At 38.2% G+C, this 19,025-nt stretch overlaps 1 protein-coding gene across 5 annotated transcripts in view; it reads right to left on the bottom strand.

Annotated features, from left to right (window-relative positions):
* MAP3K19 (mitogen-activated protein kinase kinase kinase 19) overlaps positions 1–18,539 on the bottom strand; it is a 39,338-nt gene extending 20,799 nt beyond the window's left edge. For all 5 annotated transcript variants that reach the window (XM_039229952.1, XM_039229954.1, XM_039229956.1 and 2 more), the window contains exons 1-3: positions 18,518–18,539; positions 16,368–16,483; positions 8,604–8,700 (exon numbers count right to left, since the gene is read on the bottom strand). In XM_039229952.1, coding sequence (XP_039085883.1) covers positions 8,604–8,700; positions 16,368–16,483; positions 18,518–18,539 — 235 coding nt within the window. The remainder of the gene's footprint in view (positions 1–8,603; positions 8,701–16,367; positions 16,484–18,517) is intronic.
* Positions 18,540–19,025: the final 486 nt, after the last annotated feature.

Here is a 19,025-nt window from a genome sequence, read left to right as displayed (position 1 = left end):
GAAAATGTGGTATATGTACACAATGGAATAGTTACTCAGCCATAAAAAAAAGAATGACAGCTTGCCATTTGCAACAATATGGATGAATCTGGAGAAAATAATGCTAAGTGAGTCTTGAGAAAGACAAATACCATATGATTTCACTCACATGTGGAATTTAAGGGGGAAAAAATTAACAAAGAGAAAAAGAGACAAACCAAAAAACAGACTCTTAACTATAGTTAACAAACTGATGGTTACCAGAGGGGATGTGGTGGGAAGGGTGGGTAAAATAGGTGATCGGGATTAAGAGTACACTCATCATGATGAGCAATGAGTAATATATAGAATTGTTGAATCACTATATTGTATACCTGAAACAAAAAAATAATAATAATAACAAAAAAATTACTGAATGGTATCAGGGTAATGCTGGCCTTGCGGAATGATTTTGGAAGTTTTCCTTCCTTTTCTATTTTTTAGAATAGGTGGAGAAGAACAGGTATTAACTCTCCTTTAAATGTTTGATAGAATTCACCTGTGAAGCCATCTGGTCCTGGACTTTGATTTGGTGGGAGTTTTTGATTACTGATTCAATTTTGGTTTTGGTTGTCAGTCTGTTCAAGTTTTCTATTTCTTCCTGCTTCTGTTTTAGGAGGTTATATGTTTCTGGGAACTTATGCATTTCTTCCAGATTGTCCAATTTATTGGCATATAGTCTTTCATAATAGTCTCTTGTAACTATTTGTATTTCTGTGGTGTCTGTTTTACTTCTCTTCTCTCATTTGTGCCTCTATTTTACGGGTCCTTTCTCTTTTCTTTTCGATAAGTCTGGCTGGAGGTTTATTAATTTTATTGATATCCTCAAAGAACCAGCTCCCACTTTCATTGGAAATACTAATTCAATGGTGTATATGCACTCCAATGTTTATAGCAGCATTATCTACAATAGCTGAATTATGGGAACAGTCCAAGTGTCCATCAGCTGACGAATGGATAAAGAAGATGTGGGGTATAAATTACTGACATGTACTGTAACTTTACAAATTAAGAATAATGGTCATACCTTAGATTTTTAGGATGTTAACTAGTCTTATAAAAAGGAAAATGTTAATTGGAATTGAATTAATGTGCTATAAAATGCAAGTAGCAATGTCAGAGATCTAAGACTGAGGACTCAAAAAAAGTACAATATATGTACTGTCAATGCCTTTTTGTTTAACCATTTGTCTAATTATTTCATTTTAAACACGATATATCTTCTATGGATACAAAGTAGACATATTAATCAGGTGACATTGCTTTATTTGGCTCTGTAGATGTTGTTAATCAGTAATTAATTTCTGTTGCAAAGAATCTGTTAACAAATCCTGAACTCATGTCTGATGGAGAAAAAGAAACCCTGACCATATTTTTATACTTAAAAAAAAAAAAAAAGATGCGGTGTATGTACACAATGGAATATTAGCCATAAAAAATGAAATCTAAGGGTACCTGGGTGGTTCAGTTGGTTGGGTGTCTGACATCAGCACAGGTCATGATCCCACGGTCTGTGGGTTCAAGCCCCACATCAGGTTCTATGTTGACAGCTTGGAGCATGGACCCTGCTTTAGATTCTGTATCTCCTTCTCTATCTGCCCCTCCCCTGCTTTTGCTCTCTCTCTCTCTTTCTCTCTCTCGCTCTTGCTCTCAAAAATAAATAAACATTAGAATTTTTTAATTAAAAAAAAAGAAATTGTGCCACTTCAATGACCTGGATGGATCTACAGAAAATAATGTTAAATGAGAAAGACAAATACCATATGATTTCACTCATATGTGTAATTTAAGAAACAAAACAAATGAGCAACGGGAAAAGAAAGAGAGAGAGAGGAAAACCCAGAAACAAACTCTTAAGTATAGGGAACAAGCTGATGGTTAGCGATGGGAGATGGGTGGAGGGTGGGTGAAATAGGTGACAGGGACTAAGAGTATACTTATCATGACGAGCACTAAGTAATATATAGAATTGTTGAATCACTCTATGGTACACCTGGTACACTAATATTATATGTGTGTTAACTAACTGGAATTTAAATTAAAAACTGTAAAAAATTACGGAAGGGACATTAACCAGGGACTGAGGTTCAGCCATCTTTATATTTTCCCTGCCTAGCATATGCTTGCTTAAAGAGCAAAAAATATATATAACAAAACTTTTCAGATACAAAATTAAGTTTTATGATGAGCAATGTTTCTCTTTAGATGGAGAAAACAAGCCCTCCTCCTATATATTGTAACTAATGATACCTACTTCACAGGACCATTGTGAGATTCAAATGAGATAATTTATGTTGCCCCACAGGAACTTGCTTGTATATATTTTGGTCAACTTCTTTCTGATTCCATGGAATGATTCCGAGTATAACCCTTAAGCCGGACATTTCCAACTTGAGGTATCAATGCTTGCTTATCATATAACATGTTAAATTTGCATTTGAAAAACTAGTGTGAGCCATGCCCCTTAAGGTTTGTTCATCTCTTCATGTTTTTCCATTCAACAAACTTTTTTTTTTAATGTTTTATTTATTTCTAGGAGAGAGAGAGACAGTGTGAGCAGGGGAGGGTCAGAGAGAGAGGGAGTCACAGACTGAAACAGGCTCTCCAGGCTCTGAGCTGGCAGTCAGCACAGAGCCCGACGCGGGGCTCAAACCCACGAACCTCGAGATCATGACCTAAGCAAAAGTCGGACGCTTAACTGACTAAGCCACCCAGGTGCCCCTCCATTCAACAAACTTTTATTAAATATATGCCAAGCCCAACTCTTTGTGCTGAAGATACAGAAATAAAAAAGGTGCAACTGTGACCTTAGTAAAGACCATAAATAAGGAAGTAAAGAGTATATCAATTTAAACATTGTGATGGGGGGGGCCTGAGTGACTCAGTCAGTTAAGCGACCGACTTCGGCTCAGGTCATGAGCTCACGGTTGTGGGTTCCAGCCCCGTGTCGGGCTCTGTGCTGACAGCTAGCTCAGAGCCTGGAGCCTGCCTTCAGATTCTGTGTCTCCTTCTCTCTCTGACCATCCCTTGCTCACACTGTCGTCTCTCTCTCTCAAAAATAAATTAAGATTTAAAAAAGAAAACAAAAAAACCAAAAACATTGTGATAGAACTGTACAAACGGTGTTATGGGAACACAGAGGTATATCCTTTCCAAACAACCCAGTGCTTGTCCCAGTGTTCAGTCCTATCCATGTATTTCTCAGGGCCGTTTAGGGAGTCTCCCTATGTCTAGGGAATCTAAGATTTTAATTAGTCCTACTGACAGAATGCTAAGGAAGAAGTAAAACAGAGAAGATAAAAGGGGGGCATGAATCAGACAGAACTGGATCTACATCCATCTTCTGCTTTTTACAGGTGACCTTGGGAAAATTCTAAACAATCTAGCTTTGGTTTTCTTGATGTTTTTCAAATATGACAACATGATTGGATGCTCTCTAATACTATAAAATAGCAGGAATCACATCTCTAAAAATGAGGTTTCCTTGGAATGGTCAAAATATTTTTTAAAAATTTTCAAACATCCTACCAACACACTATTTATCAGCACAAAATAAAGGTTTGGAATTGCAGAGTTGGAAAGAACTTAGAGATCATCTGATCCAAGCCCTTTATTGTATAGACAAAGAAACTGATAACCATGAGGTTGTGTGACAGCCTCAGGGCTGCTCTCATACTTGAAAGGAAGATGGATGTCTTTCATAATATTTTAGTAGCCATCTTCGAGTGCAAAATCCTAGGTGACATGTTAAAGTAAGAAAAACATACAGCATATGCTCCTAACAACTTAAGTGTCAGTGAAAAGGATATTCTATACAAAGGCTAGCTGTAGTTAGTACTTTACTGTGGAAGCTGGAAAACTGTGCACAGTGTATTCATGTGAACACATTCTTAAGAATGACTATACTTTTTTTAATTATTGAGAACTAATAAACCTAGAATGTTTTAAAGCAAATTTAATGTGTTCAGTAGTTTGTTAATTGGTTGATTTCTTTTTCAAACCAAGGAACAAAAGATACAATAAGCAAGTATAAGAAATACCTGCCCTTCACAAAAACAGACACATAGACCAATAGAATAGAAGAGAGAACTCAGAATTGGACCCACAAATATATGGCCAACTAATCTTTGACAAATTGAGAAAGAGTATCCAATAGAAAAAAGACAGCTTATTTCTTTTTTCTGGGAGAACTGGACAGCAACGTGCAAATAAACTTTCTCACACCATACACAAATAAACTCAAAATGGATAAAGGTCCTGAATGTGAGACAGGAAACCATCAAAACCCTAAAGGAGAAAGCAGGAAACAACCTCCTTGATCTCAGCCGCAGTAATTTCTTACTTGACACATCCCCAAAGGCAAGGGAATCAAGAGCAAACATGAACTGTTGGGACCTCAACAAGATAAAAAGCTTCTGCTCGGCAAAGGAAGCAAACAATAAAACTAATAGGCAACCAACAGAATGGGAAAAGATGGTTGCAAATGACATATTGGATAAAGAGCTAGTATCCAAAATCTATAAAGAAACCACCAAACTCCACACCCAAAAAACAAACAACCCAGTGAAGAAATGGGCAGAAGATATGAACAGACACTTCTCCAAAGAGGACATCCAGATGGCCAACAGACATGAAACGATGCTCAGTGTCCCTCCTCATCAGGGAAATACAAATCAAAACCACACTGAGATACTACCTCATGTCAGTCAGAGTGGCTAAAATTAACAAATCAGGAGACTCTAGATGCTGGCAAGGATGTGGAGAAACGGGCACCCTTCTACACTGTTGGTGGGAATGTAAACGGGTGCAGCCCCTCTGGAAAACAGTGTGGAGGTTCCTCAAAACATTAACAATAGAACTCCCCTATGACCCAGCAATAGCACTGCTAGGAATTTACCTGAGGGATACAGGAGTGTGTGTAGGGGCACATGTACCCCAATGTTCATAGTAGCCCTCTCAACAATAGCCAAAACATGGAAAGAGCCTAAGTGTCCATCAATGAACGAATGGATCAAGAAGATGTGGTTTATCTACACCATGGGATACTACATGGCAATGAGAAAGAATGAGATCTGGCCATGTGTAGCAACGTGGATGGAACTTGAGGGTGTTATGCTGGGCGAAATAAGTCAGGCAGAGAAGGATAGAAACCATATGTTTGCACGTATAGGTGGATTAGGAGAAACTTAACAGAGGACCATGGGAGAGGGGAAGGGGAAAAATAGTTGGGGAGAGGGAGGGAGGCAAACCATGAGAGACTCTTGAATACTGAGAACAAACTGAGGGCTGATGGGGGTGGGGGAGAGGGGAAGGGGGGTGATGAGCATGGGGAAGGGCACTTGTTGGGATGAGCACTGGGTGTTACATGGAAACCACCTTGACAATAAACTATGAAAGAAAAAAAATAAAAAGAAATACCTGCCCTTGTGGAAACTGTTCAAAGCTAATGGCCCCATCCTAGGGGTGCCTGGGTGTCTCAGTCAGTTGAGCATCTAACCCTTGATTTTGGCTCTATTTCTCTCTCCCTCTCCCCCTCTCCCCTGGTCATGCTCTCTCCTGCTTCCTAAAATTAAAAAAAAAGCTAATGGCCTCATCCTAGTCATTGGTTATAAATGGGGGGCAACTCAGAAATAAATAAAACATTAAACAAACAAATAAATAAATGGGGGGCAAAAAGGTGAGAGACTGTGCTGACTCTGAAATCAACTGGAAACATACAAATGTTCTCCATTTTGTCTTTTCTTTTGAATGTGAATGGTCATGGGAGCCTCTGAACCTACCAGGTTCCAGAACTACCAGGGAAGATGATGCACTGTCACATGTAAAAATAAAACACTTGCTCCTGAGTGCATCTTTCCACATAAGAAGAGGTAAAGTAGCCCCACCAGAAATTTTCACAGTAGAAAGAAATTAAGAAGCAGCACTTAAATATAGCCAGAAACAATTTCACAGATGAGGTGAAAATGATATTCAAAGTGGGAAAACGATCCTTAATTTGTTCATGTTAAGCCATTATTAAAATGAAAACTGAAAACTGGCCCGGTCTAATTCATTCAATGAAGAAAAATTATTGCTTCCAAGACAATCTCACTTTCCTGTGTTTTCTGCTTGTTCTGTTTAAATTGATAGGCATCAAAGTTCAAAATATTTTGATACCCTCTCCACATTTTTATAATTTCTTAAATCGTGAATCTCAACACAGATTTTTTTAAATGTTTATTTATTTTTGAGAGAGAGAGAGAGAGAGAGAGCATGAGTGGGGCAGGGGCAGAGAGAGGGGGAGACACAGAATCCGAAGCAGGCTCCAGGCTCTGAGCCATCAGCACAGAGCCCAATGTGGGGCTCAAACCCATGAACTGCAAGATCATGACCTGAGCCGAAGTCGGACACTTAACCAACTGAACCACCCAGGCGCTCCTCTACTCTCTTTTAACACTTTCTTCATTTCTAACTCAACCAGAGTAGATTCTGTTATCTGAAATTAAGAATCCTGAGGGATACACACTGTGTTAAAAAAATGTTTTTAAGCCCAGTAATTTTAGGTAATAGATTCTTATCCATTCATGAAAAGAGTAATTTTACATGCTCAATGCAGTCTATGGTGTTTGCATCCGATAATCGTTCTAGAAAAATAGCTGAGTGAGGAATGCAAGAAGATTTTTATACTAAGGAAAAGGATGAGTGACTCTTAGGGGGCCATAAATTGTATTTTACAAATTATCATCCATAAAAGCCTATAATTAAGCCAATGCACACAGCAGGAATACTCAGTTGTTAAAGACTGTGGGTGTGACCCAAACATTATATATATTTTATTGATGCTCCTTTTTGAATAGAATACAATGAATAGAGATAAATTAAACAATTAAATGTGTATATCTGCAACAGAATAGATACTCATACAGCATATGCATAAAGTTTTTATAACATGTGCAAGAATGTAAACATTAACAATTTCAAGTATGTTAGAAACACGTAAATGGGGTTTCAAGAAATTTATTGATACTTAAGATGAATACAGTGCACAATAGTGCCCCAAACGTTTATATTTTGGACTTGTGACTTAAGAGTAACTACTAAAGACTATGAACTATGAGAAGAAAATTAATCAGACACATCATTGTTTCTTTCGTATTTGTAACTGAAGTTATTAAAGCTCAAATTTTAAACAAGAACTTAGTGGATATGCTACATAAATGCTATGGCTCCTATACGAACATCTTCTACTATAAAAAGTTATAAATTATTTAAAAAGAATTAATTGCACCTCAAATGGCAAGTCATGTCTGAACTCAGTAGAAATAAACAAATTATTTAACCTCTTGGACGGTGCTTGGGATACATCTATTCCTAAAACTCTGCTTTGAAGCAGTTGAAAGTCAAAGTCAGACCACAAGGGGTGTTTGGAAGGAGGCCAGGATTTTTAAATTTTAATTAGGATTTTCAGGTTTCGTGGTGTTAATTATTTCAAATGTTACTAAATTATTCTCTGCCCTCAGCCTGGAGAATGGAGATTCCAAGTGAGTTTGAGAGAGGCAGGAACTCCCCAGGAGAGGGCAGCATCACATAAGGCGACAAAGGAAATGGCTCGGACAGCACTGCAGCATTTGGGGGAGGTTGACTGGGTTATGGAAGAAAAGACATCCAAGAGGACCACCTCCCTGGGGTGTTAGAAATGGAAGTCAGAAAATTGCCAGAGAGAAATTGGAACAGTGATAATAAACATTTAATTTATGAAATTTAGGGGTGCCTGGGTGGCTCGGTCGGTTAAGCATCCAACTTTGGCTCAGGTCATGATCTTGCAGTTCATGGCAGCTCAGAGCCTGGAGCCTGTTTCCAATTCTGTGTCTCCCTCTCTCTCTCTGCCCCTCCTCCACTCATGCTCACTCATGCTTGCACGCTCGCTCTTTCTCTCTCTCAAAAATAAAACAAATATTTTTAAAAAATTTTTTAAATAAAAAGTTTGTAGGTGAGTAGGTGACAGATCATTGTGATTGCTATGGAGACTATTTTCTCAAGTGAGAATCTGCAAATACCTTGTGGTCTGTTAAATGAAAAGGCTTTTATGGATATGACAGGATAACATATTTGGAATGGGTGTTGTTCTGGAAAATTCCAGACTTATGTACTCATAGAATAAAGGACTGAGACTTGGGGCTTTAGCACTTTGTTCAGTCTCCCATCTTTCCCTGAAGAGAGGAACTCAGGGATAACAGCTGATGGAGAAATGCTTGGTTCTGGAAGAGAACAGATCCCTGAGGCTGATGGAAGATTCTGAGAGGAAATAAACAGAGGGAAAGATGTTATTAGAGAAAAAGGAAAGGGGCAAAGGATGGCTGCTTGAGCTAGAGCAGGGTGGAATCAATAGAGACATAAGAGAGACAGCCATTTGGGCCAACAAGTTGCCAAGAATTGCTGATTGAGATAAGGACTAAAGGATAGGATGACAAGCAGCTGTTCTTTTCCTTTGTGCTGTTCTGTGTTTTCAAGGTTCTGCACCAAGCACTACTAAAATTGGGGTGGTGGCAGGAATCCAAATAATCAATGTTAGCTTTGTGAACGTCTCATGGACAGAAGCCAGATACCTTCTATCCTGGGTTGCCAATCTTGTCCATCACCACTTGGGTCTCCTCCTTCACTAAGCAATATGGAACGACTGCAATCCTCATCTTGGTCAAACTCCTGCAATATCAGGAAATAGCAACTCAGTTATTCAATGTATTTTGTTGACAGAGTGAATATCCATTTTTCTAAGCCAAAGTTTCACACCGTGGATTCCTTTTAAATTGTAGAAAGTATTTAGGACCAAAATAATGGGAAAAGTATCTGCTCCTGGAGCACCAGGCTCAGACAGATGTGGACATGATTAATTGCATAATTGAAAATGAAGATCAAAGCTGAAACCACAGAGACACATAGAGACTTAGTATTTTATACCTTTTATCATGTCAGTGTCCAGGCTGCTAAGCTGCCACAAATTTCATCTGGGTGGGTAACTGGAAAGAACCCGTTGGCCACAGCAGTGAACAACCCCAAAGGAACATGGTCTTTTCCATAATGCCTCCCTGGGGCATCATTCACAGTTGGTGAGGGTGGAAATCCCTGTCCCATATGGAAGCTACAGATATAACTCTGGACTTAAAGGAGGCAGCAAGGCTGATTAAACTTTTCAGTATGATAGCTTTCTGATCTAATGATGGTGTGCAACTTTTCAGAGGAAGTACTTCCTTTTTACCCTCTAGAAAATAATCATGATGCTAAAAATATAACACGGTTGAAAACCAACTTGATTTATGAAAAGTACTCCTAACTTTATAAGTAAGTTTTCCTTATTAGAATTCATTGTTGTTGATAGGTTCCTTCAGGAGAAGTTGTTGCTGCTGGTGATTTTGCCCTATTTAATGTCTCAAACAGTGATAGATGCAAATATTAGTTAAAATACCCCATTATGCCCCAGAAGTTACAATTAGTTCTCTGGTTTCTATTTTCTGTTATCTATTATCCCTGTTGGATAAAGTCTATGCCCTAGACTGAGATGCCTGTCATACAGGTGGGAAGTCTACCATTCTGATATTTCATTCATTCATTCCCAGTCAAGCTTGGGAAACTTTTCCACTTTGTTCATTTTAATTATCACAGAAAATAGTCAAAATAAAATCCTCTATTTACGCTGCCATTAAATACTTTAGGTATTCAATCATAACTTTATAGTCTTGCCTTTTACACAGCAGCAGTACCTGCTTTTTTAAAGCTTTTTTTTTTTCCTCTGTAGCCTCTATGCCCAATGCAGAGCCCAACCTGCAGCTTGAATTCATGACTCTTGATCAAGATATGAGCTGAGATCAAGAGTCCGACACCACTTTTTAAGCCACCCAGGTGTCCTTTTTTAAAGCACTTTCTGAGGTTCCTGGGTGGCTCAGTCAGGTGAACGTCTGACTCTTGATTTCGGCTTAGTTTATGATCCCAGGGTTGTGGACTGAGCCCCACATCAGGCTCTGCACTGAGCATGGAGCCTGCTTAAGATTCTCTCTCTCTCTCTCTCTCTCTCTCTGTCTCTCTGTCTGTCTCTCTCTCTCACTCTCACTCTCTTCTTCTCTCTCCCTCTGCCCCTCTTCCCTGCTTGCACTCTCTCTCTCTCTTAAAAAAATTTTCTTAAATAATAAAGCATTTTCTATCTGTTGGCAAAGGAGATACCCTGTCTCAGATAATCCCGGTTGTCAGTGGCAAATAAGAGATGGAGGCTGGTTCACCCTAATACTAGACTTGTAGATTTCACTGCTTGCTCTTCTCTGCATTTCAAAAATTATACCACTGTGCGGCAAATTTCTTATCCTTCCCATGCAATTACAATGGGGAAGGGGGTACTGTTTTTAGACTATATACAAATACAAAAAAGCATTTTTAAAAATGCACTAGAGGTGTGCCTGGGTGGCTCAGTCGGTTGGACATTGGAGATCAAGCCCCATGTCTGGCTCTGCACTGGCAGCATGGAGTCTGCTTGGGATTCTCTCTCTCCCTCTCTCTCTGTCCCTCTCCAATAGCACTCTCTCTCTCTCAAAATATATAAATAAAAATTTTTAAATGCCGTAGGAAAAAAATTCCTGTCAAAAAAGCAAACACTATTAACATAGAAATAATATTTCATCTTTTTCTCTAAGTATTTAAAAATACAGTTGCATCACATATTATTTTATCCAGCTTTCTTGCTTAAGGCAAGTACAAATTACATAGCAATTTACTAAGTAAACATTATTTTAATGTAATTATAATTTCTTTCCCTCAGTAAATATCTATCAGAGGGTCACAATAATGTTTAGTAAACCCCATGAGTCTTACAATAGAAGCCCCATCGTGTTTATTAGTCTGGTTTTAATTCTTCATTATTACACATAGTGCTGTGGACATCCTTGCAATTAATACCCCAATTTTTATTATTTCTTTAGAGTAGGTTTCTAGATATGGAATTATTGATCCAGAGAGTATGAACATTTTTAAGTTGTTTTACACACATTACTTTAAAAGTAAAGTTTCCACTTAATGCTTACACTGTACCAGCAGTGCATGCAGGTGTTTCACTACATCTTCTCCCTGATTTATCAATTATCATCACTTTTCATTTTTAGTAATGTAATGTATGGAAGTGGTCATCTTTTTGTTGTTTGAATGTACATACTGTGATCAGTAGAAAAGTTTGGAGATAGTTTCACATGTTTATTGACCATTGAATTTTTCCTTCTAATAGATGCAGTTTTTGTTCAGATTCTTAGCCTGGGACACTGTATGAGACCTCAAAATATATTCTATCATTTCATATAATTACAGGGATTCAATTAAATTTTTATGACAAACTTTGGGAAATAGCAACCTTCATGTGTCATCGTTAATATACAACTGGGGGTGTCTGGGTGGCTCAGTTAGTTAAGTGTCCAACTTTGGCTCAGGTCATGATCTCATGGCTCGTGAGTTTGACCCTGCATCGGGCTCTGTGCTGACAGCTCAGAGCCTGGAGCCTCCCTCAGATTCTGTGTCTCCCACTCCCTCTGCCTGTCACCTGCCTGTGCTCTGTCTCTCTCTCAAAAATAAATAAACATAAATACATATACATACACATATATGTATCTATATCTATATATACATACACAACTAGTTCTCATGTCAGGTGTCTATGTTGATTAATAAGCTGTGATCAGTCACAACCGCTCAGCTCATTCATTAGTTGGTCCTTTAGGAAAAGTTGAAAGATGCAGTGTGGGCACACCTACCTAGAAAAATCCATGTTGATGACTAGCATCTACACATGTAGTGTCAGACATTCCTCTATGCAACTTATACATATTAATTAATTTAATCCTCACACCGACTCTAAAGGTAGGAATTACTGTTTTCTTTTCACACGTGAGGCCAGAGAGGTTAGCCAGTGGTAGAGCCAGGATTCACACCCAGACCCTGAAATCTGGTTCCAGAGGTCTTAACCCCTCTGCTTTCTTGCCACCATGAAAAGTTTGAAACAAAGAATCTCAAAAAGAACCAGAAAGAAAAGAATCAATGACAGGAAGCAAAATTAAGAGAAAGGATACTGAAACTTAATTTATAAGTTTTGCATGGGAAAAAATAAAAGCTCTGCGAGTGTCTGACCAAAATTTCTTCAACAGAATAAACTGAAAAACTGTAAACATCACACATACACAAAAGGATGTAGGGAATAATACATGTCTTGAAGGATTATCACGGAAACAAAGACTTTAAAACAGAAACAACTCTAGATTTTCTAATTTATTTTAGAATGTTAAATATGAAAGACTTTAAGATGTACTTGGGTGCCACAAGGACAATTGAAATAATGACACTCAGTCATGAGTGAAGGAGAGAAAATAATAGAATAGCACATCCCCAGTATAAATGGATTTCATAAGCCACTGACAATGATGCAGGAGGCAACAATACACTAGAAAAAGAATACAGCATTCTAATCTGCAAACAACAGAATCCCAAACATACAGAAAAGAGGCATAGAAATCATATGTAATTAAATTTGGAAGGAAGATTCTCCTTAGATGAAAGAAGATCGGGAGAGGCTGTACAGTCTCTCAGAGGCACTCCTACAATCGAGGCAGCTGCTTATATTTGTAAACTATAAAAACCCATTGCAGACCACCAAAAAGAAAAGCTTTCATTCAAAGAAAAGAAGTGAAGGATGACCTTGGGTTTTATAATTTAAACCCTAGAGAAAGCACTAAAGAGGAAAAGACAAGTTCAATAGTCAGATGCTATTTCTCCCTCAGAAATGAGCTCAAAGTTATTTCAACCATAATAACAAAAATACAGAGTCAAGTTTCAATAAATGTTTTTAAATTGGATGAAAAAAATGTACTAATATAAAGGGACGTTTAGTCTTTTTACAAAAGAAAATTACTTAAATATGCCATAAAAAACAAAAAACAAATGTGTTTTTATCAATTTCTAATGCATGACAGTCACTTAAAAAAAAGGTTTTTTAAACATTATTTACCTTTGAGAGACAGAATGTGAGTGGAGGAGGGGCAACAGAGAGGGAGACACAGAATCCAAAGCAGCTCCAGGCTCTGAGTTGTCAGCACAGAGCCCAGGGCAGGTATGGAACCTACGAACTGTGAGATCATGACCTGAGCGGAAGTCGGATGCCCAACCAACAGAGCCACCCAGGCGCCCCAGAAAGTGAATCTTGAGCAGACTCCATGTTCAGCACAGAGCTCAGATGTGCACTCAATCTCAGAACCATGAGATCATGACCTGAGCGGAGATTAAAAGCCTGATGCTTGACACTTAATTAGTAGAGTCTCCCAGGTACCCCTCCATTACTTTCAATTTAAGTGTAGCATACTCTCAGAAAGTGCACAGATTAATGAATTTTTATAAACTGAATATAATTGTGTAACCAGGACCCAGATCAAGTAAAAGAATTCTTAGACATGATGCAAGAATTAAGACCCATAAAAAATAGATCAATTGATTTTCATCAAAATGAAAAACTTGGGGCAGCGGGCACTTAGGTGGCTCAGTCAGTTGAACATCCAGCTCTTAATTTTGACTCAGATCATGATCTCACAGTTCATGAGATCGAGCCCAGTATTGGGCTCTGTACTGTCAGCATGGAGCCTGCTTGGGATTCTCTCTCTCCCCCCTGTCTGCCCCCCTCACTTGTTTGTGCTCTCTCTGACTAAATAAATAAATAAGAAAAATTTCTGTTCAATGAAAGACCTGTTACAAAGGTGAAAATAACAAGCCAGTTCTTCTTATTGACTAATAGAAAATATTTGCAAATCACATATCCAGAATATATAAGGGATTCTTTAAATTTAACAGTAAGAAAACAAACAATCCAATCAGAAAATGGATAAAAGTTTGAACAGTTTATGCTGATGAGGAATAAATTCATGGAAAAATGATGTTCAATATCAGTCATTAGGGAAATGAAAATTAAAACCACAACACAAGGGGCACCTGGGTGGCTCAGTCGGTTAAGCATTTGACTTTGGCTCAGGTCATGATCTCACTGTTCGTGGGTTTGAGCCCCATGTCAGGCTCTGTGCTGACAGCTAGCTCAGAGCCTGGAGCCTGCTTCAGACTCTGTGTCTCCCTCTCTCTCTGACCCTCCCCTGCTCACACTGTCTCTCTCTCTCTCTCTCTCTCTCAGAAATAAATAAAACATTTAAAAAAACACACACACAACAAGGTACCATCATACATCCACTAAAATGGCTAAAATAAAAAATACTGACACTGCCAAACGACGGCCAGGCTACAGAGAAACTGGATCTCTCTTCATTGTTGGTAGGAATAAAAAATGATGGAGCCACTCTGAGAAACTGTTTGCCAGTTTTTTAAAAAGCTAAACATACATTTACCATATGATCCAGTAATTGGATTCCTGGACATGTATCCTAGAGAAATGAAAATGTATGTTTATATAGAAATCTGCACACAATTGCTCCTTATATGTAATAACCCAGAACCGGAAACAAGGTAAAAGTCTCTCAAGAGGTGAACAGTTAAGTAAACTGTGAACACCTGTGCCATGGAATGCTACTTAGCAATGTAAAGAAACTTGATACAACATGGATCTATCTCAAAAGCATTATGCTGAGTAGAAAAAGCTAATCTCAAAAATTTATACATATGATAAATCCATTTATATGACATTCTCAAAATGATAACATTATGGAGATGGAGAACAGATCAGTGGTTCCCAGGCATTAAGGAAGCGGGAGAGTGTGGCTATAAAGAGGTAAGGGGTAGGGTAGGAGGGGATTCCCTTGCAGTGACAGAACAACTTTGCATCTTGATTGTGGCAATTCAAGGGATAAATGTCACAGAACTGTACACTCATATACACACAAACAAAACATGCAAATACTAGTGAAATGCCAACAAGGTCTGCAGCTTAGTTAATTGCAATGTGTCAGTATCAATTTCCCAGTTTTGACAACCTGCTGTAGTTATAATAGCTCCCGTTGGTGGAAGCTGGTGAAGGTTACACAGGACTTCTTTGTACTATTTTTATAAGTTCCTGTGAATCTATAATAATTTCAAAATAAAAAGTTTTCTAAATTAAATTTTGTTTTTTTTGTTTTCTTTGTTGTTTTGGGATGATTTTTGGAAGGAGAAATGAACTAAAAAAAAAATCTTTACTTCACCATCTCCAAAAGTCCTCATTATCATTTGTATTATAATCCATACCTCAATAACTTTGTTAAATAAATAATTTGTGGCCATATTTTTTCTTACCAACAAAATATAGGGTAGGAAGACTTTTAACTGTCTGGGTGATGTTAATTTTTTATGTTTTATTTTATATTTGAGAGAGAAAGAGAGAGAGGCAGAGCACGAGCAGGGGAGGGGCAGCGAGACGGAAACAGAATCTGAAGCAGGCTCTGAGCTATCAGCACAAAGCCTGATGTGGGGCTCGAACTGATGAGCAATGAGATCATGACTTGAGCCGAAGTCAGACGCTTAATAGACTGAGCCACCCAGGTGCCCCAGGCCTATGCTAATTTTTATAAAAATTCACAAGGTACAAACGGATACACAAGGCAAAGTTCATCTCCAGTTCTCTCCCTATAGGCAACTTTTGTTACCATGTTACCAGTTTGTTGTTTATCTTGGGTATTGGTCCCCAGTTTTCTATGGATTACATTGTTTGTTATTAGTACTGTTACTGTACTGTGAGGGACTTTTTGTGGAGTCATTCATCATGGGCAGGGGGTGACCGGGGCCAAGAGGAGGCACCTTCTTTGTGATACCCTGTGATGGATTTGACATGATCAGATAAATGATCTTCTCCTTTTCCACATTAACACACATAAACACAAGCTGCATTTTATTATTTAGTATGGGTTCAACTGCAACAGTATTCTGTGGCATTAGATATATGCACACACAAAATGCAGGAGACTCTGAGCTGACTAGCTAATTACTGCTCTCAGATTAAGCTTATGGAGCACTGTCTTAATAATTTTGCTTTTAATTACTTTATGATTACATTTAAAAATGAATTGTAATATATAATTGCTATAAAATATTTAAGCAACACAAATGAAGTAGTAGATGGAGTAGGTTATCCATTCTTTGTTAGTTTCTTTTTTTATATAACTTTATTTATTTATTTTGAGAGAGAGAGTGAACAAACAGGGGAAGGGCAGAGAGAGAGGAAGAGAGAGAGGGAATCCCAAGCAGGCTCTGCACTGTCAGCTCAGAGTCCAACACAGGGCTCAAACTCATGTGACCTGAGCTGAAACCAGGAGTCCGACACTTAACAGATTGAGCCGCTCAGGCACCCTTTTATGTTAGTTTCTTAAAAGAGAACATCTTACCTCACTGCTGCTGATACTTTGCAAGGTTATATTTTGGTTTGTAGTAACTGCCATCATATCAGTGGGAGAAGAGTTAGTATCATGACAAATGTCAAGCAATGATTCAGCATGTCTTTCTGGCAAAAGAAACAGAATAACGTGTTTTGATAAGACTCATCTCTATCAATTTCATCGGAAGATCTAGCTCTAGGTTCTAAAATCGGTTCCATTTCGTCAAAGATTTTCCTAAACTAGTGGTCTGGGATCCTGATGAAGCTTCAGGTAATAATTTTCACAGGGATGGATGTGAGTGAAGAGAACAAGAGACCACAGAATGGATGAGTTTTTTGTTTAAAAGAAAAAAAAAAAAAGGTTAGGCAAAGCTGCCAAGTGAAACCCCTAACAATGGGCTGGAAATAACATTTGCTCTATTGTTACCAAAGACAAGACTGTCCGGCACTTGAAGCTGCATTAAATTGGCAGAGTTCTGAGCACAAATGAACTCCCAGTTAGTTCCTGGAGGACACTGCTCTCCTATCATCCCCCTCCTGCTACTGTGACTCTTCAAATCAGCACGGGCTCATCGATGAAAACGTCTTCCTCTTCCAATGGCTCTTCCATTTATTTTGTAACTGATAAAAAATTGCGCAAGATTATCTCTACTCAGATCGTCCATTTCATCACCATATTCTCCTTTCTCACTCCCTGAAATCTATTTCCTGTCTCTAACCCATTATTGAAACTTCCCACTTCCTTAGCACATCTCCTTTGTAACCTCTTTTCCAATTTGACATTGTTTCCCTCTCCTTGTTTCTTGCAACTCTCTCCCAATCCCCTCCTCCCTCTCAGCACTCCAAGTTGCCGCGTACATACCACCCTATAACTGCGGGTACACGTCCTTGGATTGGCCCCCTACAGATCTCCCACCATCCTCAATCTACTCGTGATCTTACCCACTTCTAGGACCTCACAATCTCCCTTTTGTAATGAACTCCTGAACTAACATACCAACCCATCCCTTCCCACAGTTCTGTCCGACAGACACTACTTGCAAGTCCCAAGGTTCTATCCAAATGCAATGCTTTAGAACCCATTACCTTTTATATCCTCACCAAATCAGAGTGGTCTTCTATTTTATTGATTGTATTTCCACCTCCCCACTTCCCAGGGCTGAAACTTTGGAATCAAATTTAACTCAGCTCTCTCAAGGTTTGTCTTTGTCAGCTTTACATCACTAAGTTCTATGAATTCTTTTTCTGGCTCACCACACCCAGCACCTGTCAGGCACTCTCCCACACCAAGCCCAGGACTTTCCTCATCCCTATTACCACATACAGGCACTTCTACAGTTTCTTAATAGAGCTCCCTGCCATGATTCTCTTCGAGTCCATTCTACACCACAACAACAGCTTAATTTTCCTAAAGCATGGTTTTCATCATTCCCTGGCTTAAAATTCTTTAGTAACTCTATTTTACTGAGAGGAAAAATCCTTCATTTAATGAGTTTTCAATGGGCTCAGTTTCTTTATGTATTTAACCTCATGTATTCCTTTTCACCAACACAAACTTTCTAGTCTCTTCTTTGCCCCAATGATAAGTGAGGCTCACTTACAGCACAATGCCTTTGCTCCCAAAATTAAATCACATTGTTTTTCAAGGACCAGATTGAGTCTTACCTCTTTCATGATACCTTCCTGGGAATAGCTTTGTTCCCTACCTAGAAGCTTCTAATAAAAACTAATCAGACAATAAAGTCAAGCAGCTGTCACAAGGTCACACGTTGCAAAGTGGCATTTTCTTCATTTCACTTCTCTCTGTGGCTGTTTCTATGTCTTTGTTTTCCACCTATATCAAACCTTCTCTCTTAATACCCAGCATTTAAGGAACATGGTAAGACCCCTTGTCCTCTTTCAAGCTCACAACAACCTCTTTGTCTACTGACTTACGTGTCCCCGACCCTATTGAACACTTTCGGGAGTTTGGACCATGTTTTAGATTTCTTTACAACCCTAAGAGTACCTAGTCATGGACCTTGTATATAGCCACCACTCAATAAATAATTGTTGGCTTGATTTCTTTAAATGAATCCATCAAACACATGTAGAAAAAGAAAGATTTCTAATAAGGCTTTTATAGTTTGGGCATTTTGAAGGTAGAATAGAAGTACTTACCTGGTTTTGGCATAGAACTCATTAAAATGTCCAATAACTGCTGTTTCCTAAAACTCTGTATTTGTGACACATAATATATTGCTGATTTTCCACTGAAATCACAGAGTTTAGGATCTCTAGGAAGAATAGAATTAACATAAAAATTATTTAGTTAAATCTATTGAAAACATATGAGAGAAAAACATTGACATCAAATAAATAAAAGTAATCATGTACCTTGGGGCTAACAAGAATAACTTCAAAGTGTATGTGATGGAAACTCTTAATTTTTCAAGATTTTTAGATAAAAGGAATATGCTGTATATCTTATTTCCATCCTAAAACCATTCCAATATTTGCAAAAATGTCCAACTTTGAACCATACTTTTCATAATTCTTTAATGATGAATAAACATCTTGATAAGCTATTGTCTTATTATTCCAAATATCTGACCTGATTAGCTTTCTCTTTCCAATGATTTAGCTAACTACTTGCTTTCTTGATAGTTCTTTTTTCCCAATGCTAACA

Source organism: Hyaena hyaena, unplaced genomic scaffold (assembly GCF_003009895.1).
Source record: "Hyaena hyaena isolate Hyena2069 unplaced genomic scaffold, ASM300989v1 scaffold_41, whole genome shotgun sequence".
Classification (NCBI taxonomy): Eukaryota; Metazoa; Chordata; class Mammalia; order Carnivora; family Hyaenidae; genus Hyaena; species Hyaena hyaena.
The sequence above is the reverse complement of the archived record's forward strand: the minus strand, read 5'-3'. Positions and strand labels throughout refer to the sequence as shown.